At 44.0% G+C, this 26,672-nt stretch overlaps 1 protein-coding gene across 3 annotated transcripts in view; it reads right to left on the minus strand.

Annotated features, from left to right (window-relative positions):
* Window positions 1-764: 764 nt before the first annotated feature.
* The window catches only part of LOC149435055 (ABC-type organic anion transporter ABCA8-like), a 67,943-nt gene continuing 42,035 nt past the window's right edge, over window positions 765-26,672 (minus strand). For all 3 annotated transcript variants that reach the window (XM_089663054.1, XM_089663056.1, XM_089663055.1), the window contains 16 exons: window positions 24,802-24,972; window positions 22,841-22,954; window positions 19,101-19,223; window positions 18,056-18,115; window positions 16,322-16,413; window positions 14,450-14,570; window positions 12,695-12,830; window positions 12,239-12,330; window positions 11,724-11,893; window positions 10,001-10,076; window positions 5,384-5,478; window positions 4,864-4,983; window positions 3,782-3,922; window positions 2,883-2,962; window positions 2,729-2,784; window positions 765-2,492 (listed from right to left, as the gene is read on the minus strand). In XM_089663054.1, coding sequence (XP_089519180.1) covers window positions 2,400-2,492; window positions 2,729-2,784; window positions 2,883-2,962; window positions 3,782-3,922; window positions 4,864-4,983; window positions 5,384-5,478; window positions 10,001-10,076; window positions 11,724-11,893; window positions 12,239-12,330; window positions 12,695-12,830; window positions 14,450-14,570; window positions 16,322-16,413; window positions 18,056-18,115; window positions 19,101-19,223; window positions 22,841-22,954; window positions 24,802-24,972 — 1,740 coding nt within the window. In that variant the 3' untranslated portion in view covers window positions 765-2,399. The remainder of the gene's footprint in view (window positions 2,493-2,728; window positions 2,785-2,882; window positions 2,963-3,781; window positions 3,923-4,863; window positions 4,984-5,383; window positions 5,479-10,000; window positions 10,077-11,723; window positions 11,894-12,238; window positions 12,331-12,694; window positions 12,831-14,449; window positions 14,571-16,321; window positions 16,414-18,055; window positions 18,116-19,100; window positions 19,224-22,840; window positions 22,955-24,801; window positions 24,973-26,672) is intronic.

Genomic DNA, 26,672 nt, shown 5'->3' on the forward strand with positions numbered 1-26,672 from the left:
GAACCCCGCAAATGCGGAAAAATGCCCCTAATGCGGCAAAACGCCACTAAACGCTAATGCAAAAATGCTAAAAAAGCTAAAAAACTCTGGTTTTTAATGGGACTTTACACAGCTGATGTTACCAGCTTTATCAAAAGACCCCCCCCCCCCCACACCCCCTGTGTATGATGACTTACTATGTCCAACCTCCATGTAATCCTCTTTTCTCTGTACTTTATCATTCTCTTCCAAACAAACGTTCAGAACTGTTCGCCGTGGACAGAGGTTGTTTATTCCAGGGAAAGTCCCCCCACCCTGGGCAAAGTCCCCCCACCCTGGGCAAAGTGCCTGCAAATGTGGTTGCTAGGAAGGCAGAGCTAAACATTGTGGAAGTTTCATTTTCTATTCTTGAACAGGGATTCCGGGAAAGTTCTGCTTTATGGGAATTCAGCAGCTTGCTCTACATTATGATCAGCAATTCATATTATTTGGCATACTTAGGAAAATGTATAAAATGTTTATAAATGATAATCTGATAAAACCTGGTCCACCATATATAGAAATGATTGTATGATAGAAGCAATATTTCATCAAAAGTCCAACAAGATAATGGTTCATCCAAACTATTGTCCTTTCCATTCCGAAACCTGAACATGCTCCACCATACCTGGCTGTAGTCTGACGTACTGGAAATGGATGACGCTCACATGTGGGGGGGTTCTCAGCACGCGGTGGATGTGTTTTACTATGTTATAGTTCATATAGGACCCAGAAATAGAACAATATTGATACAAATTTTTATTTTTTATTTTACAGTATAAATGTACTATAATACTCAAAAACTTAAAAAATAAGCTGATACATAAATTCAGTTTATATGATGTATTCTTTTTTTTTTGGGGGGGGGAGAGTCTTCTGTGGTATATTTAGGTAATAAAAGTGACAGTTTACAAAATATTGTATACAAAATTATAGAAAAGGTTTCTTCACATTTTTTGCCAGGTTTACCTCGCCTATAAAACCCCCACAAATTCTACTTTTTTAAACATTTGTGCCCCCCCCAAGAAACAAAAACCTGCATGTCTCTTATAAATGTAGCATAACTGAATGTAAGTAATATAAACACTTCGGACTCTAAAGAAGAAAATCGCATAGCCATTCATCCAGTACATCTGTGTGTACATTCATTCCGTGTGAATTGGGCAAAAAGGAATGTTCTTTAGGTTGTCTTGTCTTTTGCACAAAAGTTATCTTCTTAGGAGCAGTAGCAAAAGTTGAATTTGTAAAAAGAAGCAACAAGAATTTGTAAAGAGATACAAGAATTTGTAAAGAGAAGCAACAAGAATTTGTAAAGAGATACAACAAGAATCTTTTAAAGAGTTACAACAAGAATTTGCAAAGATATACAACAAGAATTTGTAAAGAGATGCAACAAGAATTTGTAAAGAGATACAACAAGAATCTTTTAAAGAGTTACAACAAGAATTTGCAAAGATATACAACAAGAATTTGTAAAGAGATACAAGAAGAATTTGTAAAGAGATACAACAAGAATTTGTAAAGAGAAGCAACAAGAATTTGTAAAGAGATACAACAAGAATTTTTAAAGCGATGCAACAAGAATTTGTAAAGAGATACAACAAGAATCTTTTAAAGAGATGCAACAAGAATTTGTAAAGAGATACAACAAGAATTTGTAAAGAGCTACAACAAGAATTTGTAAAGAGATACAACAAGAATTTGTAAAGAGCTACAACAAGAATTTGTGAAGAGCTGCAACAAGAATTTGTAAAGAGATGCAACAAGAATTTGTAAAGATATACAACAATGATTCTAGAGAACACTAGAGGGAATTAGCAGATACATGGAATCAGTGGTTAATGGTGATAGGCAAATGTAACCACTGTTTACATTTCTTTGCTAATTCCCTCCAGTGTTCTCGAGAATTGTTACGTTGTATCTCTTGTTACAAAGATGTTTGTATTTCCTATGCTCCTCAGTGTTCATACTGTATTTTATGGCCCATAATAAAAGAATATTCATTCAGATAAGAACAATAGCCCAGAAACATTTGTTTTTGCCCAATACACAGAGAATGAATGTACATGCAGATTTGCTGACTACATGGCTATGTGAATTATTTTTTTATAAGTAGACACCTGAAACACGACTCCATATTCACACAACTGATATGTCAGTATATACTGTATACAGGCACACATAATGGTTAGTCTTCCTTTTAAAGAATACTAAAGGAGGCCTCCGACAATTGCCATGCATTCCTCGCTGGTCAGGTGACTTGATTTTAGCTTCTCCCATGATATCCATCTCTGATGCAACTTCTAAGGCAGAAGGTTCAGCCGCACACAAGGCACATAATAATAATAATAATGATGATAATAATCCCATTCTGGACAATGTTAGATCTCTTCGCTCCTCAGTTGTTTCCATCGGAATGAGGAATCTAGGTGGAAGTCTTCCTTCTCCTGTTCTTTGGCCAACTCCAGGAAAACCTGTTAGTAATCAAATAAAGACTAAGAACCTTCCTAGCACACCTTAGATTTATGAACATGGCCAGGAAAATCAAGCAAGTTAGTAAAGATAAAGCCTGAGTTCTGTCCTTGCCCCTGCTGTCCCCAGAGACCTTTCCTGGAAATCCCAAAGAGTACAAGCAAATCTAAACCACATCAGGAAAGTGGGGATTTTGTACCCATGATTGTCAGTGTTCAATGGATATCAGTGCCATTACCTGCTCGAGGGTGGACTGGGAGAAGCTGTACTCCTCGAAGTGATACGTTTGTTTAGCTGTGTAAAGAAAATACACAAAGATCACCGACCTTCGTACCGTCCTGTTAGGTCCTTCACATTCATCTTCATCTCCATTACCAGCTGTATAATCTTACCATTCTCCAAGTGAAGGAAGGCCTGGGACAGAGACTGGATGTTATCCATTGGGATCTTATAGACCAGCAAAGAGGAGAACCTGCAGGGTAAAGACTGACATTCAATGGAAATGCCCAATCACTGAACCCAACAAGTGTCGTCCATCACAACCATGCAGTATTTATTTTCCGACCCAATTTCATATATTTTATGTGTTATATTGAACTGCATCAGATTGTTGATCTGTAGTATACCAACATCTAGTGGTGGTTTTGGACCACTATAACATTTTACTATGTGATTTTGGTATCTCCCTCTGTCCTCTCCTCCTGTTGAGTGCTAGTTAGTTCAGTCCTAGCTGGACCATCCCCATTTCTTCCATGTTCTCTCAGTCAGCCTTAGTACTTCGCAGAGACAGGGCTTAGAAAATTTAGCTGAAATGCATAGAAAATGCATTTAGCTTAAGAAAAAATCAAACTTCTGTGTCTTAGTTAATGAAGAGCTAAGTTGCCTGTGGATGGTGCCATGTCAGCAGGTATTGTCTGGACGGATTGGGTCCAAGGAGGTATGGCAATGCATATAACAGCATTTGAAACAAAACAATTTGGTTTAAGAATCAGACGGAGGAGAACTTATCTTCTTTACTTTCATATTCCCCTGTACATGGATCCTGGGTGGCTATTATTAAAGGGATCTGGAAGATCTCCAGATCTGTTATCACTTGTGGCCTGTTGTTGCTGGGATCTAGGGGGCCCTTACCGCTGTGGCTTTGTCATAAACGGGGATCTAGAAATCTAAGGGATAAGTTAATACTGAGGATCATTCATTACAGGGGACCCTAGAATCAGTCAATAATGGGGATAGAAGGATCAGTCATTACTGGAGGTCTTGGAATGTTGCCTAGAATGAGCTACTTTACCTGTCCTGCCTGGAGGCTTGTGGGAAGAGGCGGAGGACCTCCTGGTGGATGACATCGACCTGCTGGGTGTCCTTCAGTTTGATCTCCAGGAGGTAATCTTTACCGAATTTACTCTTCAGATGCTGGATGGAGCCGATACATCTGGGGGAGAAATACTGGGTAGGTGTATATGGAAACACAAATTTTTTAAGTTCTTGATAGAGTAAGAAAGAGATAGACCCTCAACTATGTTTTTTTGTGGTCCATAGAGATTCACCCTCTGTTTGTCTTGGTGACCTTTATCATCACTACAGGAAGTAAGTATGAATTTTGAGATGAGGGCAAATCTTTTGATGGGGACAAATGTTTTGGTGACAACTGTCTAGAAGGGAAACCAACACCCTCTATGGGGAGATGTCCTCTCACTTCCAGTTGCATCTCCAAAACAGGACGTGAGGGGACCCCCCCCCCCCCCCCCCCAACACACAACAAATAACTTGGTAGGGGTTTTGACCCTTCTCTACACTCCAAAAACAAAAGCAAAAATAAAATGTTTTGGCTATACATACACCTTAACCCATTCCAAAAGAAGAAGTAAGGGGAACCCAGCAACTGTTCTAATGTTCCTATGATAAATAATGAGCGGGGCCAATGGTTTTCTCAACTTTTACACCAAAATAATGATTCTAAATGGCAACAAATAGACCAGAAAATTGTTTATTCTGGTGTTACCTTTTCTGTGTTATCAATTCTTTTGTTAAACACATTGCAAAATCTTTTTTTATGCCAAAATAAAAAAGTCTTAATTTAGCCACAATATGGAGAATTTTGTTTAACTTATCTGCCAATAATTCATGTCTGCAGAGAGGTCTCCATCTCCAACCTCCATTATACTGGAGCTAAGTAATCCTACATTACATTATCCTTCCTCATGTCTCTACCATGATGTTTTTTGAGCTTTACAAGGTGGGGTTCAACCCATGACAGAGGTATACCAGATCAACGCTGTAGAGACCATGTAAGAAATTCTGATTTCCTCCATGTATTACTGGCTTCTTAAATGTTTCACCTGACTCACTTCTTCATAAGGCATTCCTTCTCACCTGAGTTTTCCTGACACCATGATTGCCACGCGGTCACACACAGCCTCGGCCTCCTCCATATAGTGTGTGGTCAGGATGGCGCCCCGTTCCCTGTTCTTGAAGGCCGCTCGGATGGCTCTCCTACACAAGGAAGCCTAGTGTGTCATACTTTGATATATAAACCTCCAAATATAGTACATGTGTTGTAGGATTTAAATCAATACCATATCTGGGAGAGATAGACGTGACTACAAGATCAGGCTGATGTGCAGTAATGCTACAACCACACACACAAAAATTAGGAGTGCTCATCTCATTTCTTGTGCCCAGTCTGATGTCAGAAGGTCATGTGGCAGCAAGAAACTCCAATCAATACACTTGTGACTTTGCGAGAACAAATACATGAACATGGATGAAGCCCGGCCTTGCTGTGTACAGGAACGGATGCTGCAACCAATTAAGCCCATGCATCCTGTTGCAATAAAAATCAGACAACCCCTTTAAGGTGTTCGCTCCTTGATCAACTTGTGATAGGACTCACCAAAGTCTTTGTTGTCCTTTTGGATCCAGACCAGTTGAAGGTTCATCCAGGAGAACGATGGTGGGATTACCCAGCATGCTGATGGCAAAACACACCTAAAGAACAAAAAAGATCCAAAAGGCTAATTCGGGCTTCAACTATGTTGGCCTAAATGATACAAAATTGGCAATATTATTGCAGTGGTGTTGCTATGGAGGTGCGAACAGCACCTGGGTGACACCTGCCAGAGAGGTGACACCATAAAGTACAGGGGCGTAGATAAGGGGGGGTCAGGGAGCTCAAACATCCCCCAAAGCAACCATCCACAGTGCTGAAGTTTGTCTTCTCCATGCACTGATATGCAAAGCAGTGAGAGAGCATACTTGCCACTTTGCCAGCTGTCCCACAGCTATGTCCCGGGATCCGAGCCTTGGGGACAACAGTATTTATGTCTACCAACATCCCTTGTGCCCAGAACAAGCCAAGCATGCAGCAAGATGCTGGCCACTAGAATGTTCTCTACATTCCAGCACCCAGCAATGAAAGGAACATGTAACGTGGGAGGAGATATCTGCACCCATAGTACAAGCAAAGTCCTGGACTGGAGGGAGGAAGAGCAGCATGGGAACCTCTAATCAGGTAAGTGGTCAAGAACAAGGCAGTGTAGGAGGCTAGGATTGAATGGCATTTAAATTTAACCCCCCCCCATGACCACCAAGGCTGGGGGGAGGTGGGTTAACTTTCCCTGTATGACCACAAATGCAGATGAGGGGTTGGTGGGTTAAAATGTCACTGCCTTGACCAGCAGTGCAAGATGGCAATTTACTGCCACTGCCCCCTCTCATTGGTAGTCAGTAGGAGTGAAAGTTAATCACTAGAGATGAGCGAATCGAACCTGGCAAAGTGGAATTCGTTTAGAATATTAGGAAAAATTCGATTCGCGCCGAATCCGAATATTAGCAAACTTCGGATGCACGAATCAAATTTTCCCCGATCGGCCGATTTTCATCCCTTCTACAGCCGGCAAAAAGTGTCCCTGCAGAGAGCTCCGCTATTTCTGACAGTTCTCTGACAGTTCCTTCACATTTACAGCGGTTGAAACATTGTATCTATTTGTTTCCATTTAGGATACAGATGTTTTTATTCGGAAACAAATAGATACAATGTTTCAACCGCTGTAAATGTGAAGGAACTGTCAGAGAACTGTCAGAAATAGCGGAGCTCTCTGCAGATACACTTTTTGCTGGACTGGAATTCTTCTTCATCCTCATCCTACTTCTTCTTCTTCTTCTTCTTCTTCATCCTCATCCTACTTCTTCTTCTTCTTCTTCTTCTTCATCCTCATCCTTCTTCTTCTTCTTCATCCTCATCCTACTTCTTCTTCTTCTTCTTCATCCTCATCCTACTTCTTCTTCTTCTTCTTCATCCTCATCCTACTTCTTCTTCTTCTTCATCCTCATCCTACTTCTTCTTCTTCTTCTTCATCCTCATCCTACTTCTTCTTCTTCTTCTTCTTCATCCTCATCCTACTTCTTCTTCTTCTTCTTCTTCATCCTCATCCTACTTCTTCTTCTTCTTCTTCTTCTTCATCCTCATCCTACTTCTTCTTCTTCTTCTTCATCCTCATCCTACTTCTTCTTCTTCTTCTTCTTCTTCTTCTTCATCCTCATCCTACTTCTTCTTCTTCATCCTCATCCTACTTCTTCTTCTTCTTCTTTTTCTTCATCCTCATCCTACTTCTTCTTCTTCTTCTTCATCCTCATCCTACTTCTTCTTCATCCTCATCCTACTTCTTCTTCTTCTTCATCCTCATCCTTCTTCTTCTTCTTCTTCTTCTTCTTCTTCTTCTTCATCCTCATCCTACTTCTTCTTCTTCATCCTCATCCTACTTCTTCTTCTTCTTCTTCTTCATCCTCATCCTACTTCTTCTTCTTCTTCATCCTCATCCTACTTCTTCTTCTTCTTCTTCTTCTTCTTCTTCATCCTCATCCTACTTCTTCTTCTTCTTCTTCTTCTTCTTCATCCTCATCCTACTTCTTCTTCTTCTTCTTCTTCATCCTCATCCTACTTCTTCTTCTTCTTCTTCTTCTTCTTCATCCTCATCCTACTTCTTCTTCTTCATCCTCATCCTACTTCTTCTTCTTCTTCTTCTTCATCCTCATCCTACTTCTTCTTCTTCTTCTTCATCCTCATCCTACTTCTTCTTCATCCTCATCCTACTTCTTCTTCTTCATCCTCATCCTTCTTCTTCTTCTTCTTCTTCTTCTTCATCCTCATCCTACTTCTTCTTCTTCTCCTTCATCCTCATCCTACTTCTTCTTCTTCTTCTTCTTCTTCATCCTCATCCTACTTCTTCTTCTTCTTCATCCTCATCCTACTTCTTCTTTTTCTTCTTCATCCTCATCCTACTTCTTCTTCTTCTTCTTCTTCTTCATCCTCATCCTACTTCTTCTTCCTCTTCTTCTTCTTCATCCTCATCCTACTTCTTCTTCCTCTTCTTCTTCTTCATCCTCATCCTACTTCTTCTTCTTCTTCTTCATCCTCATCCTACTTCTTCTTCATCCTCATCCTACTTCTTCTTCTTCTTCATCCTCATCCTACTTCTTCTTCTTCTTCTTCTTCTTCTTCTTCTTCATCCTCATCCTACTTCTTCTTCTTCTTCTTCTTCATCCTCATCCTACTTCTTCTACTTCTTCTTCTTCTTCATCCTCATCCTACTACTTCTTCTTCTTCTTCTTCTTCATCCTCATCCTACTTCTTCTTCTTCTTCATCCTCATCCTACTTCTTCCTCTTCTTCTTCATCCTCATCCTACTTCTTCTTCTTCTTCTTCTTCATCCTCATCCTACTTCTTCTTCTTCTTCTTCTTCTTCTTCTTCATCCTCATCCTACTTCTTCTTCTTCTTCATCCTCATCCTACTTCTTCTTCTTCTTCATCCTCATCCTACTTCTTCTTCTTCATCCTCATCCTACTTCTTCTTCTTCTTCATCCTCATCCTACTTCTTCTTCTTCTTCATCCTCATCCTACTTCTTCTTCTTCTTCTTCATCCTCATCCTATTTCTTCTTCTTCTTCTTCATCCTCATCCTACTTCTTCTTCTTCTTCTTCATCCTCATCCTACTTCTTCTTCTTCTTCTTCTTCTTCATCCTCATCCTACTTCTTCTTCTTCTTCTTCTTCATCCTCATCCTACTTCTTCTTCTTCTTCTTCTTCATCCTCATCCTACTTCTTCTTCTTCTTCTTCTTCTTCATCCTCATCCTACTTCTTCTTCTTCTTCATCCTCATCCTACTTCTTCTTCTTCATCCTCATCCTCTTCTTTTTCTTCTTGCCATGGGCCCCTGTACCGCCTCCTCATGCTGCTGCCAGGTCCAGAGTGTCTCATGGGTCCCTGTACGGCCTCCCATTGCTGCTGTCTCCATCGCCACACTCTGCCATGTGCCACTTTCAGGTCTCCTCACACTGCTGGTGGGTTCCATTTTGTCATAGGGTGCTGTATGGCCTCCCATTGCTGCTGCCTCCACCGCCACACTGTGGCTCCACACTCTGGTTTTGGCCCCGTGACTGCCCAAATGAGTGAAGTGTGCGGTGATTCTAAGATCGACGGCACTCATCTGCATGTCATACTGCCTGACAGTATTATTTCTCTTCCCCAGCAGACTCCAAGGGCATTTAAATTAAAGGTACAGTGTTCAGCACTAATATTAAGTCTCTCTGAAGCCTAGAAACACCCTTTTTATAAGTTAAATTCGCAGCGAATAAATTTGCATCGAATCGAATTTATTCCACAAATTCGGCGAATCAGCCGAATCGAATTTTTGAATAATTCGCTCATCTCTATTAATCACCATCGCCTATTCACTAAGCATTGGTGGTCTTATCAATGAAATTTTAACCCACCATTCCTCCTTCTGCATTTGTGGTCATACAGCAAAAGTTAACCCACCTCCCCCTGCAGTGGTGGTCATGGGGAGATAATTTTCAATTCCACTGACCACCAAAGTGGAGGTTGGGGTTAATAGTACTGACACCAATGTTGAGGTTTTTTTTTTTTATAATATCCACTGACACCAATTCAGGGTTTTTTATTGCATCCAAAGACACCAATGCAGGGGTTTATCATTGCATCCACTGACACCAATGCAGGGGTTTATCATTGCATCCACTGACACCAATGCAGGGGATTATCATTGCATCCACTGACACCAATGCAGGGGTTTATCATTGCATCCACTGACACCAATGCAGGGGTTTATCATTGCATCCACTGACACCAATGCAGGGGTTTATCATTGCATCCACTGACACCAATGCAGGGGATTATTATTGCATCCAAAGACACCAAAGCCATTATATGCAGTGTTATATGAGAATAGAATTATTGGAGGGGGCTGACACCTCATTTTACTGCACCAGGTGACACCAACCCTAGTAACCCTCCTTTACAGCTCCAGCTACAATGGTTTTAAGAGGGCATAATGGATGGAGGTAGGAAAAGACCAGCCAATCAAGACGTGGTGAAGTTGGGATCTATGAGGGTATGGCCCTGGTTAGCTCTGCAGATCCTCTTCAGACATTCAGACTTTCTCAACACCATCAACTCCACTGAACATACTATCAACACGGGAAAACAACTCACCTTTCTGGAGACCCCGGCTGACAACTTCTTGGCTGGTTTATTGAGATGCTCCTTCATCTCCAGAGCTTCACTCACCCTGCAGACCAAATTATGGAGACATAATGAGAAGAACTATCTAGTTAGGATTTATTAACCTGTGAGGTTTGTTAAGATGTAGAGATAGAGGTTTATAAGGACAATGGCTGTAACGTAATGCTTGTACACAGATGGCTTGTCATAGCCAAACCAGATCTGAGCTACCAGTAGCCTTGTAGTGCTGACATCTTGGGTTTCATTCTGACAAGGACACTATCTGCATTGAGTCTGTACATGTTTGTGTGCATTTTAGGCCCTTTTTTCTCCTATAACCTAAAATCAGAACGGTGGAGCTAACATCATTGTGCATTGGACTGTCAAGGACAAACAATATGGAGGAGAGCAGAGGAAGCGGAGTCCGACAACTCGTGAGCTCCATCATGATGCTCTGTTGGGGTCCCTCAAGGCTCTGTCCTCGGGCCCCTTCTCTTCTCCATCTATACCTCCTCCCTTGGCCAACTCATACACTCTCACGGCTTCAACTACCACCTCTATGCCAACGACACACAAATCTATCTCTCAACCCCCCACCTCACCCCCTTGGTCTCAGCCCGAATCACACACCTACTGAGCGACATATCAGACTGGATGTCGCTCCACTTCCTTAAATTGAACCTCTCCAAAACCGAGTTTCTTGTCTTCCCCCCCCCCCCAGCCCGAACCCCACCCCCCATTGACTTCTCCATCACATCCAACAACGCTACCATCAAACCCGCCCTGCAGGCCAGAGTACTGGGTGTCATTCTGGACTCCAACCTATCCTTCCAGCCCCAAGTCCAATCTTTAACAAACTCGTGCAGACTCCACCTCCGCAACATGCAGACTCTGCCTCCGCAACATGCAGACTCCACCTCCGCAACATCGCCAAAATCCGCACGTTCCTAAGCCTAGAAACCACTAAACAGCTCATCCACTCCCTCATCATATCACGACTCGACTACTGCAACTCCCTCCTCACTGGCCTGCCTCGCCGCTGGCTATCCCCGCTTCAGTCCATCCTGAATATGGCTGCCAGACTCATTCACCTTTCCAACCGCTCCATCTCCGCCACCCCCCTCTGCCAATCCCTCCACTGGCTTCCGATTGCGCAACGGATCAAATTCAAAATCCTAACGCTGACGTACAAAGCTGTCCACCATACTGCCCCGAACTACATCACCGACCTAATATCCAAGTACCGCCCAGCACGCACACTCCGCTCCTCACAAGACCTCCTTCTCTCTAGTTCCCTGGTCTCCTCCTCCCATGCCCGCCTCCAGGACTTCTCCAGGGTGTCACCCATCCTCTGGAACTCCCTGCCCCAACCCATCAGATTATCACCCACTCTCCTCTCCTTTAGGCGCACCCTGAAAACCCATCTCTTCAGGGAAGCCTACCCCACCCCCTGCTAACTTGCCGACCTCCTCCACTCTTCCTACCACTCCATCCCCCACAGCTATCTCCTCCTGTACCACCATCCCCTCCCTCCTAGATTGTAAGCTCGAACGAGCAGGGCCCTCGATCGCCTCATGTTTTGCATTGTATTGGTATTGTTCTGTCACATGTTCTGTCCCCCTTTGTAATGTACAGCGCTGAGCGAACTATTGGCGCTTTATAAATACTGTATAATAATAATAATGATGAAGGTTTGGTGCACAAGTTAACTCACCGTTTGATAGCGCGGTCTGTGTCCTCTTTTTTCATGCCCTTCACAGCGGCATAGATCTCCAGATGTTCCTTCACAGTGAAGTTGGGCCACAGAGGGTTGTGTTGGGGACAGTAGCCCAAGGCTGCAGAGTCTTCATTCCTGCGGGGGTTTCCTGCATTGCCCAGAACCACCTGTAGGGGAAGCCATTTTCTCAAGGACCACCATAAAATTAGTAAGGAAATGTGGTTAGGTGAATCTCATATGCTGAACCAGCCATCTACAGTATGAAGGGTTATTAACCTTTTTTATGAAATGAATGTTTACATTTCTGGGGTCTTTTGCTGTTTTAATCATGTTCTTGTTAGATGCATTATTGATATTCAGTAATGTTTACTGATTTCATTGTGGTGGTGCTGTGTTTTCCAGAAAACCTTTTACCTTGATCTCACCATAACTATAGTGAGGCAAGATGTTCCTCCAGCACCCCCATACTTGAGCCCTGAAGTCTTCCACTTTGAACCTTTTTCATGTCTCACCTGTCCAGCTGTTGGCTTCATCTCCCCCGCCAGAATCAGCACAGATGTGGTCTTGCCGGCTCCGTTGGGGCCCAGCAGTCCCAGGACTTCACCTTCAAATGAGAAAATACAGATAAAAATGATACAGTGATATTTATTAATCTGTGAAAGAAAGACTGTCTGTTTTCCTCATAGCAACCAATCAGACTCTTGCTGCACTGGAAAGAAAAGATCTGGATGTCTAAGGGTTAAAGGACCTCCATCATTCTAGACTTTAAATCTGAAACATATGGTGATGTAAAATCGTGGAAAAAGAGAGCATATATCTGACAAGCACACCCGCACTGTCACATGAACCCTCTTTTGCTTTTAGGAGGAATAAAATCAGACTGTAGAGGTCATTGTGCACATTTCCAGCCATACATGGGGGTTTTGGCTTCACGTCATTAAAATAAATAGAAATGAAGAGATATTGACCTTTCTTGACGCAGAACGAGGTGTGACTGATGGCCGTTCTCTTCTTCGTCTTCCTGAAGAGTCTACTGAAGAGTCTACAGAAGCCTGACTTCTCCTTAAACTCTTTCCGCAAACTGTCCACAAGGATGGTTGGCCTCTTAAAGAGTAACAACGCAAATTCAATATGACATTAGATTCTGAAGGAAATCTGATTTCCGTGACATTTGTAGTTGATACAAAATTTCAAAATAGGCCAATACAAGCCTAGTCTTATGACAGCTACAAAATTACTAAAATCTGTAACTTCCATAAATATTGTTTTCTGCAGAGTTACACGTCTAGGTCAAGATTAGACCAGTCATTCTCAACCAGAGATCCATGGAACCCTAGGGGTCCCCCATAGGTTGCCAGGTGTTCCTTGAATCCTGGCTGATTGACTTCCCATTTGATGGTGCCGGCATAATTCCGGGACCGCCCCCACTTGGCAAAGCCAACACTATAGGGGAAGCATTCTTCCCACTGATCCCAGATTAGTTCAATTAGGCATGGGTTCCATGAGGCCTGGAAATTCATTTGAGTGGTAAAAGGGTTGAGAAAGGCTGGTCCATACAGTCCCTTTGTAGACTTCTCCTTACATTAACACAGGACTTGACAAATTTGCTTTGAATCTAGGAGCCAGCTAAAAAAGTTAGGAGCCATTTTTTTTTTTAGCATAGCATGGGTTGCCAGCGCCCTGGACTTCACATGATGCAATTTGGCACATGAAAATCACGGCAAAACAGCACCACGTTTTAGGCGCCAATGAAAATAATGTCACGTGAACCTGAGTTTTGCAATCACAAACTGTCCAGGTGTGAATGGAGCCACCCTGGTTCACACATATGCGATTCTGGATTCGTTTTGAAACTCACAGATTCGCATGACAGGTTAGATATTATGTGTTCCTATTGAGGTGGTTCACACAGATGCGATCAGCAAGCATTGTATTTTGAGTGTCTTTATGAAAAGGGTCCTGTGCGAGTTTGTAGCGCTGCGTTCCAGACTCGCAAGAAATAGAGTAGAGTGGCATGCGGAGATAAGTGTTCACAAAGGATTGCTATTGACAGGAGTTTTTGCATTGAAGTCTATGGGAGGTGTCTTCCCGTTTGAAGTCTATGAAAGGCATTTTCCCATTGAAGCCTATGGGTAGTGTTTTCCCATTGAAGCTTATGGGACATGATTTCACATTGAAGTCTATGGAAGGCGTTTTCCGATTGAAACCTATGGGTAGTGATTTCCTATTGAAGCCTATGAGTAGTGATTTGCCATTGAAGCCTATGGGATATGATTTCCCATTGAAGCCTATGATACATGATTTCCCATTGAAGTCTATAGGGCGCAATTTCCCATTGAAGTCTGTGGGTCGCAATTTGCCATTGAAGTCTGTGGGGCGCGATTTCCCATTGAGGTCAATAGGAGGCAGTGTGCGAACCCAGGTGCCAGGACGCAATTTCCATCTGCCATGGTAACCTGACGCCTGCGATTTGTCGAGCCCTGCATTAACAAAACACTGATAGACGGGGTGCTCTGTGTAACCTGACAAAGAAATGAGACGGACTACTGTCATTCATTCCTGCTCACCACCCCATCTCTGGTCAGACAGCAGGGCAGCCACTCCCACTGCCAGCCTGATTCAAAGTTTCAGATGGTGTGCAGGACGTGATATGAAAATTGTCTACAGGAGTGCGATGTATATTTATGTGGGGGATTTGCATTTAGCAATATATAAAATATTACCTCTTCCTCCTGATCTGTTGTTTTCAAAGTGTTAACCCTTTCTTTCTCAGCCAGGACGTCCTCATCCGCGTCGTCCAGCTCTTCGGGATTCTGGGTAAATGGATGTTCTCTCTTCCTGAATCTGTATGAAGAGAGGAAAGTGTTAGACCCACAGGGTTGGCTGTTCTGGCAGTAATTCATCTATACCCCATATAGAAATGAAAAGAAATACAATAGACAACGGCACATGCTAGGTAGAGTACATCACATAAAAGGGTACAATGTGTCGGTAAATGTGAATGGTTATGGTTCACAAATGGCGGACCAAGTACTATGACACGGACTATACTCAACATTTGTGGCCCAGAGCAATGTCTTCATCCAGGGGAGGACCGGGCACCATTGGCCTGGAGGGAAAGCACAATATACTAGCTCCTTCCTGGTGGGGTTGGATTTCTGTAGAATAAAGAAAGTGTATACCATGCAAAATGTACAATGGTGCCAAAGTGAATGGTGGACATGGCGAGATGGGGGTGTTCCTTAAGGAGAGTTTATTGTGATACACTTTTTCACATCTTCTAGCATTGGCTTCCATTGTAGCCATCAGGCTTTGGTCTCATGAATGAGTATTGGATCTGGAAGACCTTCTTCTGCCAGGAGCTGTAATCCCAGTCATGAACCAGAAGCAGGTAGCTATATAACACCCAGCAGAGCTGATCCTAAAATTTGGATGAACTTTGATTCAGATTGAGTTTTATGAATTGGGAGTTTCTGAGACAAATCTGAATTATTTTTGGCAGTTTTGATTCCCAAAAGGCTTCTGGGAGAAAGGGGCCAAAAGCTTCTTCAAAGGCTGTTTCTACTTTACATCTGCTTCTGCTATTGCCTGACCACTCTTAGCTTGACTTCCCCAACCATTCAACCAATATTTTCACCATTTGTTACTCTGTAATACACACTCTGTACCTGGTTCAGATTACCTTCTACTTCTAAAGGACTTTGGGTTTGGAATTGGTTTGCAATTTCCAAATTTTGTAGGTGCGTGAATTTTAAAAAAAATTTGGCTGAATCACAACTGGACAAACGTTTCCAAAGTTCGACCATCTACTATGCCCAACATGTGTCACTGACTGCTGGTCCCCATGTCTGAATGGTGAAGCATCTCAACCTGAGGCCGCCAGCCCAATGTATACTCACTGGCCACTTTATTAGGTCCACCTTGCTAGTGCCAAGAAAATCTCGCCCACACCATTACACCATCAGCCTGAACCTTTGCTTTAATGTTGTTAAATTCTGACTCTGCCATCTGAATGTCACAGCTGAAATTGAATGTCCATTTTCCTCTGACCTCTGACATCAACAAGGCATTTTCATCCACACAACTGCCGCTCACTGGATATTTCCTAGTTTTTGGACCATTCTCTGTAAGCCCTAGACATAGCTGTGCGTGAAAATTGCAGTATACCAGCAGTTTTCGAAATGCTCAGATCAGCTAGTCTGGCACCAACAACCTTGCCACGTTCAAAGTCAATTAAATCCCCTTTCTTCCCCATTTTGATGCTCAGTTTGAACTTCAGCAAGTCATCTTCACCACATCTAGATGCCTAAATGCATTGAGTTGCTTCCATGTGATTGGCTGATTAGCACTTTGTGTTACTAATCAATTGAAGAGATGTACCTAATAAAGTGGCCGGTGAGTGTATATTACCAGTCCTGGCCCGGGTGGACAATGCCTGTCCTATTCACAGTCCACAGCGAGGTCAGCGCCCACTTTTGGATTGTTTGCTATGACTTTTGCTTTATATTTGTTTAACAAGGTGGCCATATCCACAACGATATCTATATAAATAGTTAAATGATTGCCATTGTGACGCGCATAGTTTACTGACCCACCTGAATACTGGATCTTGTTTTAAACTTCTGGTTCCAATCCACCATTCCAAGAACCACAGGAGGCCCCAGAATACGATAGTCTGTGCGTACGGCTGAAGAGGAAACAGAGCCAGAAATTGGGCTTTTGTGGAGGGGTGGAAATTCTCACAATTCATACATGGACAATGCTGCTGGCCCTCTATGCATTTTAGTTCACCCTCATGGAGCAGAGCAATTTTAACATTTCTACTATGGGTCGGTTTATTCAGCAATACCTTTGTCATTAGCATTAACTAGGATTAGCTAAGGGACAGTAAGGGGTTGAACTGGAATACATTTTATTAAAAGAATAATTTAGTATTACCTTGCATAAGGTTTCCTTAACTTATTTCATACGCAGATCAAATTTCACACCTTTTGTCTGCATATGAATTAAATGCAAGTACAAAAAGTAACAATAGAAGTCAATAAAATGTAATAATACAGTGTTACAGTATGTTACTCAACGGCATTTGTAGACTATATCTGCACGGGTCATTTTACACAGTATTCTGACAACCACCCAGAAACTGGCACTAATGTTGGGGGTTATTATTGCAGAAACTGGCACCAATGCTGGGGGGGGGGTCATTGCAGAAACTGGCACCAATGCTGGGGGTTATTATTGCAGAAATTGGCACCAATGCTGGGGGTTATTATTGCAGAAACTGGCACCAATGCTGGGGGTCATTGCAGAAACTGGCACCAATGCCGAGGGTCATTGCAGAAACTGGCACCAATGCTGGGGGTTATTATTGCAGAAACTGGCACCAATGCTTGCCGTTATTATTGCAGAAACTAGCACCAATGCTGGAGGTTATCGCAAAAATTGGCACCAGTGCTGGCGGTTATTATTTGCAGAAACTGGCACCCATGCTGAGGGGTTTTATTGCGGCTACTGACACCAATGCTGGAGGTTATTATTGCAGAAATTGGCACCAATGTTGGGGATTACTATTGCTGCTACTGACACCAATATTGTGGGTTATTAGTGTATAAACTGACACCAATCCTGCTACTGACAACAATGTTGGAGGTTATTATTTCAGAAACTGACACCAATGCTGGGGGTTATTATTGTAGAAACTGGCACCAATGCTGGGGGTTATTATTGCAGAAACTGGCACCAATGTTGGGGGTTATTATTACAGTAACTGACACCAATGCTGGGGGATATTATTGCAGAAACTGACACCAATGCCGGCAGTTATTATTGCAGAAACTGACACCAATGCAGTGGGTTAAATATTGCAGTAACTGACACTAATGATGGGGGTTCTTATTACAGAAACTGGCACGATTTCTGGAGGTTATTTTTGCGTAAACTACCACCAATGTTGGGGGTTATTATTTCAGAAACTGGCACCAATGTTGGGGGTTATTATTGCAGAAACTAGCACCAGTCCTAGGGGTTATTATTGCAGAAACTGGCACCAATGCTGGGGGTTATTATTGCAGAAACTAGCACCAGTCCTGGGGGTTATTATTGCAGAAACTGGCACCAATGCTGGGGGTTATTATTGCAGAAACTGGCACCAATGTTGGGGGTTATTATTGCAGAAACTGGCACCAATGTACGGGTTATTATTGCAGAAACTGGCACCAGTCCTCGGGGCTATTATGGTGGAAACTGACACCAATGCTGCTCAGTTTTCTACCAAGTGCCTCTGTTCTCTGTAGTATTTTTTATTTTGATCGGAGTGTTTCGTTACTTACAGTCACCAAGAAGCCATACACAAATGTCAGATCAGGGTCAGAACTTTGATGAAGATACAGCTAGGAAAAGAATAGAACATTATTGTTTTATACAAACATTTCCTATCTTATCATGCTAAAGTCCACCATTGAGAATCCTTGATTAAAGTGTATCTCTAGCTAGATGACCATTGTCACCAAGACAAGAAGTGATGGGAAACTCAGCATTTTGAGTTGTCACCACAACAGGAATGTAGGGAAGTCTAACGGGGACCCCTGTCTTGGTGATACATGGGAAATATACATGTTTTGGAGAGAATTCCAGTCAATCTTGTGGTGTCTCCAAGTGAAGAGAAATCTCCCCAATGGGTTCTAAGCATCCCCTATTCCTTAACTAAAGAACCAAGTTTATATACACTTTGGGGTGCATATGTAAAAAATATTTGCATAATTGTTCATCCATTGAAACTGCATGTACATTCATTCTGTGTGAATCAAATAGTTCAAGGCTATATACTCTGCAATTCGAATCTATGAATGCTGAACTACCACTAGGTGACGCTGAGGAGCGTACCTATTTCCAATTTTAGTCACCGCCATCTAGTGGTCTTAATGCAGTATGGCCACTAGATGGCACTGACAAAAAAAAGTATGCTCCTCATCACCATATCTAGTGGCCATAACATTGTACGGCCAATAGATGGCGCTGACTGTGATTGGAAATATGTATGGTCCTCAGGGCCATCTAGTGGCCGTAATGCTTTATTTTTCCTATTCATAAATTCGATCTTCAGAGAATATAGCATGGAAACATTTGATTTTGCACAGAGCGAATTTACATGAGGTTTCAATGGATGAACAGCTAAGCAAATGTTTATATAAATGCACCCCTTTAAATTTAGAACTTCTCCCAGATAACTTGCTGTGGGTAACAATAAATGGTTTCCTTGGTACCCCTGCCAAAATTTCTTTTTATTAACTTCTACAATTTTTTTTCCTTTTTGCTGGCATATCCATGTTTTACTGTAATAATGTATGCGATAACAACCTACAAACCAGCACTCACCAATACGATAAAAAACGCCATCAAATTGCTGGGCGGCACCAAGACCAAGTAGATGAAATAGGTTTTGTCCAACGGTGCCCTGAAGATTCGAATTAGCACGTAGAATATAGGGGGAATACAGGACTGCAAGAGATGAGAAATCCATGTGACCCAACGTCAGAATGTCAGCCATGATAAAAATCAAAAAGCAACACGTGATCAGTCTACAGATATCACACTTTACCCCTAATACTTTAATTAAGTACGATATTGCAAAGAAAAAAAAAAGTTATATATAGATATATATATACGCAATATTGCCAAAAGTATTGGGCCAGCCCTCCGAATCATGTGATTCAGGTGTTCCAATCCCCTCCAAATCATGTGATTCAGGTGTTCCAATCCCCTCCATATCATGTGATTCAGGTGTTCCAATCCCCTCCATAGACACAGGTGTATACAATCACGCCCCTAGGCATGCAGACTGCTTCTACAAACATTGGTGAAAGAATGAGTCGCTCTCAGGAGCTCAGTGACTCCAAGCGTGGTCCCGTGATAAGTGGCCACCTGGGCAATAAGTCCATCCGTGACATTTCCTGGCTACTAAATATTCCACGCTCAACTGTTAGTGGGATTATAACAAAGTGGAAGCAACTGGGAACAACAGCCACTCATCCAAGCCTTACATCACCAAGTGCAATGCAACTCGGATGCCGTGGTGTAAAGCATGCCGCCACTGGACTCTAGAGCGGTGGAGATGTGTTCTCTGGAGCAATGAATCACGCTCCTCTGGCAATCTGATGGACGTGTCTGGGTTTGGCGGTTGCCAGGAGAATGGTACTTGCCTGACTGCTTTGTGCCAAGTGTAAAGTTTGGTGAAGGAGGGATTATGGTGTGGAGTTATTTTTCAAGGGTGGGCTCGGCCTTCTAGTTCCAGTGAAGGGAACTCTTAAGGTGACATTTTGGACAATTTCATGCTCCCACCTTTGTGGGAAGAGTTTGGGGATGGCCCCTTCCTGTTCCAACATGACTGCACACCAGTGCACAAAGCAAGGTCCATAAAGACATGGAGGAGCCAGTTTGGGGTGGAGGAACTTGACTGTCCTGCACAGAGTCCTGACCTCAACCCCATAGAACACCTTTGGAATAAATTAGAGCAGAGACTGCGAGCCAGGCCTCCTCCCCCGACATCAGTGCCTGACCTGACAAATGTGCTTCTGGAAGAATGGTCCAACCTTCCCATAGACACCCTCCTAAACCTTGTGGATGGCCTTCCCAGAAGAGTTGAAGCTGTTATAGCTGCAAAGGGCGGGGCCAACTCAATATTAAACCCTATGGACTAAGACTGGGGGGCATTAAAGGTCATGTGCGAGGAAAGGGCAGGGCCAACTCAATATTGAACCCTATGGACTAAGACTGGGGGACCATTAAAGGTCATGTGTGTGGGAAGGCCGGGGCCAACTCAATATTGAACCCTACGGACTAAGACTGGGGGGCATTAAAGGTCATGTGCGAGGAAAGGGCGGGGCCAACTCAATATTGAACCCTATGGACTAAGACTGGGGGACCATTAAAGGTCATGTGTGTGGGAAGGCCGGGGCCAACTCAATATTGAACCCTATGGACTAAGACTGGGGGGCATTAAAGGTCATGTGTGTGGAAAGGGTGGGGCCAACTCAATATTGAACCCTATGGACTAAGACTGGGGGACCATTAAAGGTCATGTGTGTGGGAAGGCCGGGGCCAACTCAATATTGAACCCTATGGACTAAGACTGGGGGGCATTAAAGGTCATGTGTGTGGAAAGGGTGGGGCCAACTCAATATTGAACCCTATGGACTAAGACTGGGGGACCATTAAAGGTCATGTGTGTGGAAAGGGCGGGGCCAACTCAATATTGAACCCTATGGACTAAGACTGGGGGACCATTAAAGGTCATGTGTGTGGGAAGGCCGGGGCCAACTCAATATTGAACCCTATGGACTAAGACTGGGAGGCATTAAAGGTCATGTGTGAGGAAAGGGCGGGGCCAACTCAATAAGGAACCCTACAGACTAAGACTGGGAGGCCATTAAAGGTCATGTGCGGGGAAAGTCCAATACTTGGGCAATATAGTGTATGTGTGTTTATTTATATATATACTGTACATAGAATATTTCAAAATATATTCATTACAAATACTGTATTTTGTATAATATTTTTTTTTAGAGCATAGTATCATTTCATTACTGTATAACCTCAGAAGAACAAGTCCACACAACTGGAAGGTCTTACGCATTGTGCACTGTGTACAATATATTTATTACTCGGTGTGCGTCCTGATGTCAGATTGTTAGCTCCCTCCGGCATGTTTCGTCACAATTGATGTCATAGGGGGATCGGAACATACAATCCAACATCATTGAGGCCGATTACAAGCATCCACTGTATATTCGTTTCTTCATGAATTTGCCATTTTTAAATGGTATTTATTTTTGTACATGCCAGTTTTTGTACACTAGTCATTTAATCTATCTAAATATCCAGGTAATATTCCATATCATTTCTTGTAACAATATATTTTAGCTGTATGCTATTATTTATTAGCGCATGTTATTATTTCATTACTCTACAGCCTTTGGAAGAACAAATCCACACAACTGGAAGAGGTTTCTGCTATACTCCACTCTTTTTAGATCCAATATGGCGGCGTACCTTGTTGAATCAGTCACGGCAATATTGACAGAAAATAAAATTGTTGCATGTTTTTAAAATCTTGAACTTGGCACATGTGCCGGTATTTCTAATGAAGGTGTTGCACGACCTTCGAGGATTTGTTGTGCGTATTGTGGCAGCATCCACGCCAGCCGTTGCAAGAGTGCCTCAGAGCTCATTCACATGGGAGACTCTACTGCTGCAGGAGATCAATTTTCGGAGTGAGGAGGAAATATGTCTCCTCATTGCCTTCTTTAACCCTCAGAATGCAGAACAACTGCACCCTAACCACATGCAGTTGCAGCGTGATTGTGCCTTTGCCCCATTCACTTGAGCAGACCTGAGCAGATGCATTGCTTCATTTAGTTGGAAAGTTGGGGGGGGGGGTTTGAAACCACTGCTCAGCTGCCTACTTTTACTGCTTCCCTCTGGCTGCCTACATGAATGAGCCCCGTGTATGCCTCTTTTGTGGTAAAAGCTCCACTTCTTCCTTCCTGAGTGCATCTGTGCGGTTCTCTACGTTCTTGGTGAGCCTTGGTGTGGAGATTAATTAACTCCTGTGCACATGTGCAACAGCTATATCATCCTCGACCAATCAGGATGGCCAAAGATTGATGAAAACCAGATGAAGATGGCTCTGCTTTACCTGAGCTTCTAACTACAGCTTACAAAGAAATAAACTCCAACATTCTCCATCCAGATTCCCCATACACCATGCATCTCAACCCTGATGGAGGAGGATTTGTGCATAGCTAGGAACGTGTTGGATGTCAACTCCTGGTAGACCCCTTTAAAACATTCATATTGGGATCAATCTCTATGGATTGGATCTCTCAGCCTTTGACTGTTTTTGGGACCCAGCTAAGGCTCCAGAATACTGCCACACAGTCTTATATTTGGAACCTCGAAAAGCGCCACCACCCAAATCCCAGAGAGTTTTTCTTGCTGTCTCTAGATCTGTATAAAATGCCCCAACAAATCGGCTCACAGGAAATGCTCTCTGATTTGTAGTCCTCTTTAGACCAGAACCCTGAAGTGACCCGCTGGAAACGATGTCTACTACTTACCAAGATGAAGAAGAAGGACCATCGGTCATGATGAATCTTCTTCCTCCCGAACACCAATGTGATCAGGTAAACATAGAGGACCATGGCCATGCCGTAACCCAAAACTTCCACAATCTGCAAATCAAGAACAGAACACACATCGGACAAATGTAGAATTGTCATGAAGGTGTTGTCAGTGCTGTCTTAATAGCATCATGAGCCCATTGACAAAGTACTGAACTGGGGCCCCTGCCAGCCTACATCAGGTGTCCCCACCACAGTGCCTCTAAGCAGCAGATGTACCTATCACTGCGCCCCATACATCAGGTGTCCCTATCATAGCGCCCCCATACATCAGGTGTCCCCACCACAGTGCTCCCAAGCAGCAGATGTACCTATCACTGCGCCCCCATACATCAGGTGTCCCTATCATAGCGCCCCCATACATCAGGTGTCCCCATCACTGCACCCCCATACATCAGGTGTCCCTATAACAGCGCCCCTATACATCAGGTGTCTCCATCACTTCACCCCCATACATCAGGTGTCCCTATCATAGCCCCCCAATACATCAGATGTCCCTATCATAACACCCCCATACATCAGGTGTCCCTATCATAACACCCCCATACATCAGGTGTCCCTATCACAGCGCCCCCATACATCAGGTGTCCCTATAACAGCGCCCCCATACATTAGGTGTCCCCATCCCAGCACCCCCATACACCAGATTCCCCCATCACAGTGCCCCATACATCAGATTCCCCCATCACAGTGCCCCATACAACAGGTGTCCCCATCACAGTGCCCCATACAACAGGTGTCCCCATCACAGTGCCCCATACAACAGGTGTCCCCATCACAGTGCCCCATAAAACTGGTGTCCCCATCACAGTGCCCCATACAACAGGTGTCCCCATCACAGTGCCCCATATAACAGGTGTCCCCATCACAGTGCCCCATACAACAGGTGTCCCCATCACAGTGCCCCATAAAACTGGTGTCCCCATCAAAGTGCCCCATACAGCAGGTGTCCCCATCACAGTGCCCCATACAACAGGTGTCCCCATCACAGTGCCCCATACAGCAGGTGTCCCCATCACAGTGCCCCATACAACAGGTGTCCCCATCACAGTGCCCCATACAACAGGTGTCCCCATCACAGTGTGATAAGAAGCTGCAACAAGTCAGATAGAGCTCCGCCCCATTTCCTGGCTGGACAGCCCCTTTCTTTCATTGTATTTCAGTTCTTTCAATCATGGAGGCTCAGCATCACACGTGGGCAATACCTAGGGTGGTCTGCATGCAAATACAGTCTGATTTGGTTCTCCCACTCCTCCAGACTGACATCCACCTTCAAGGTATTTTGATATTTGCATAACTCCTCCCACTGCTTGCATCAGGACTGAGATCTCTTGAGTGGAGTACTGAGGCAGGGTGCGGGGATGTTTATAGGAAGCTATGTACAGCACCCTGCCAGCCCCTCCCACCAGCCATTATCTGTCTGCTCTTAGAGAAGCACAGAGACCCAGTGATGTCATCATTGCTTTGTACCAGCTTCCTGATGATGACATCGAAGGACCAGGCCTGAACCATGTGTGTTGGCAAGGTCTCCCTGGAGAGGACCAACACACCCCCTGCGTGGCAGGCCTCAGCTGTGCAATCAGAAAGTTCATACTTCTTGCTGACTGGAGAGCTCTGCCTGTAACTCCGCAGGGGAGTGTCGGACCTCTGCAGAGAGACCACTGCTTCCACACATAGAGCAAGGGTCCTTCTCTGAAGCTGCTTGGAAGGGATAGGCTCTTCTACTGAGGCTGAGGCTGCTTTCACAAGAAAACCAACTGTAAGACTTGGCTCGCCTTGATGCACCCGGAATGTGTTCAGCTGATTTAAAATGAAAAGTCTGGTTGGGTTTTACATCACTCAGATTTCAGAGGTTCAGCTAAACGCACGGCTGTGAAAAGCTGAGCGATGATACTCACAAGGAGCACCGCGTTACGGAACGACAGATGGATGGTATGGCTGAACCCAAACAGGATGGCGATCATCAGGAAAAGGAGGAGCCAAGAGAGGGCGACGTCCACCAGGGCTTGTCCAAACCAGTATGCGGATGGGAAAAGGCCGGAAATACGCAGCTGGGAACGAGCTTTGATCTGGAAGGAGAAAGAATCGGTGGGTGCGATCAAGGATGACAGATAGAAAAAAGATCACCAAGCTGGACCTTACTCTACAGCGGGGGTCTCCAAACTTTTGAAAGAAAGGGCCAGTTAACTGCCCTTCAGTCTTTATGGGGGGACTGGACTGTGGTCAGTGGGAATAGAAAATGCCATGGGCTTGGTTTACTAAATGGGAGTTATGGGAGTTAAAAAAAATTACATAATTGGGAGGAATAGTATCCCATAATTGGTGTCAGTGGAAGGAGTATTACCCTATCATTGGTATCAGTGGGAGCAATAGTGCCCGATCATTGGTGTCATTGGGAGGAATAGTGCCCCATCATTGGTGTCATTGGGAGGAATAGTGCCCCATCATTGGTGTCAGTGGGAGGAATAGTGCCCCATCATTGGTATCAGTGGGAGAAATAGTGCCCCATCATTGGTTTCAGTGGGGGGAATAGTGCTCCATCATTGGTGTCAGTGGAAGGAATAGTGCCCCATCATTGGTATCAGTGAAAGGAATAGTGATCCATCATTGGTGTCAGTGGAAGGAATAGTGCCCCATCATTGGTGTCAGTGGGAGGAATAGTGCCCCATCATTGGTGTCAGTGGAAGGAATAGTGCCCCCATCATTGGTGTCAGTGGGAGGAATAGTGCCCCATCATTGGTATCAGTGGAAGGAATAGTGCCCCATCATTGGTATCAGTGGAAGGAATAGTGCCCAATCATTGGTATCAGTGGAAAGAATGGTGCTCCATCATTGGTGTCAGTGGGAGGAATAGTGCCCCATCATTGGTGTCAGTGGAAGGAATAGTGCCCCATCATTGGTGTCAGTGGAAGGAATAGTGCCCCATCACTGGTATCAGTGGGAGGAATAGTGTCCCACCATTGGTGTCAGTGGGAGGAATAGTGCTCCATCATTGGTGTCAGTGGAAGGAATAGTGCCCCATCATTGGTGTCATTGGGAGGAATAGTGCCCCATCATTGGTATCAGTGGGAGGAATAGTGCCCCATCATTGGTATCAGTGGGAGGAATAGTGCCCCATCATTGGTGTCAGTGGAAGGAATAGTGCCCCATCATTGGTGTCAGTGGAAGGAATAGTGCCCCATCATTGGTGTCATTGGGAGGAATAGTGTCCCACCATTGGTATCAGTGGGAGGAATAGTGCTCCATCATTGGTGTCAGTGGAAGGAATAGTGCCCCATCATTGGTGTCAGTGGAAGGAATAGTGCCCCATCATTGGTGTCATTGGGAGGAATAGTGTCCCACCATTGGTATCAGTGGGAGGAATAGTGCTCCATCATTGGTGTCATTGGGAGGAATAGTGCCCCATCATTGGTATCAGTGGGAAGAAGAGTGTCCCCTCATTTATATCAGTGGGAGGAATAGTGTCCCATCATTGGTATCAGTGGGAGGAATAGTGCCCCATCATTGGTATCAGTGGGAAGAAGAGTGTCCCCTCATTTATATCAGTGGGAGGAATAGTGTCCCATCATTGGTGTCAGTGGGAGGAATAGCGCCCCATCATTGGTATCAGTGGGAGGAATAGTGCCCCATCATTGGTATCAGTGGGAGGAATAGTGCCCCATCATTGGTGTCATTGGGAGGAATAGTACCCCATCATTGGTGTCAGTGGAAGGAATAGTGTCCCATCATTGGTGTCAGTGGGAGGAATAGTGCCCCATCATTGGTGTCA

The sequence above is a fragment of the Staurois parvus genome, unplaced genomic scaffold (genome assembly GCF_062004578.1).
Source record: "Staurois parvus isolate SC_StPar_1 unplaced genomic scaffold, SC_StPar_1.0 ptg001618l, whole genome shotgun sequence".
In the NCBI taxonomy this organism is placed as follows: domain Eukaryota; kingdom Metazoa; phylum Chordata; class Amphibia; order Anura; family Ranidae; genus Staurois; species Staurois parvus.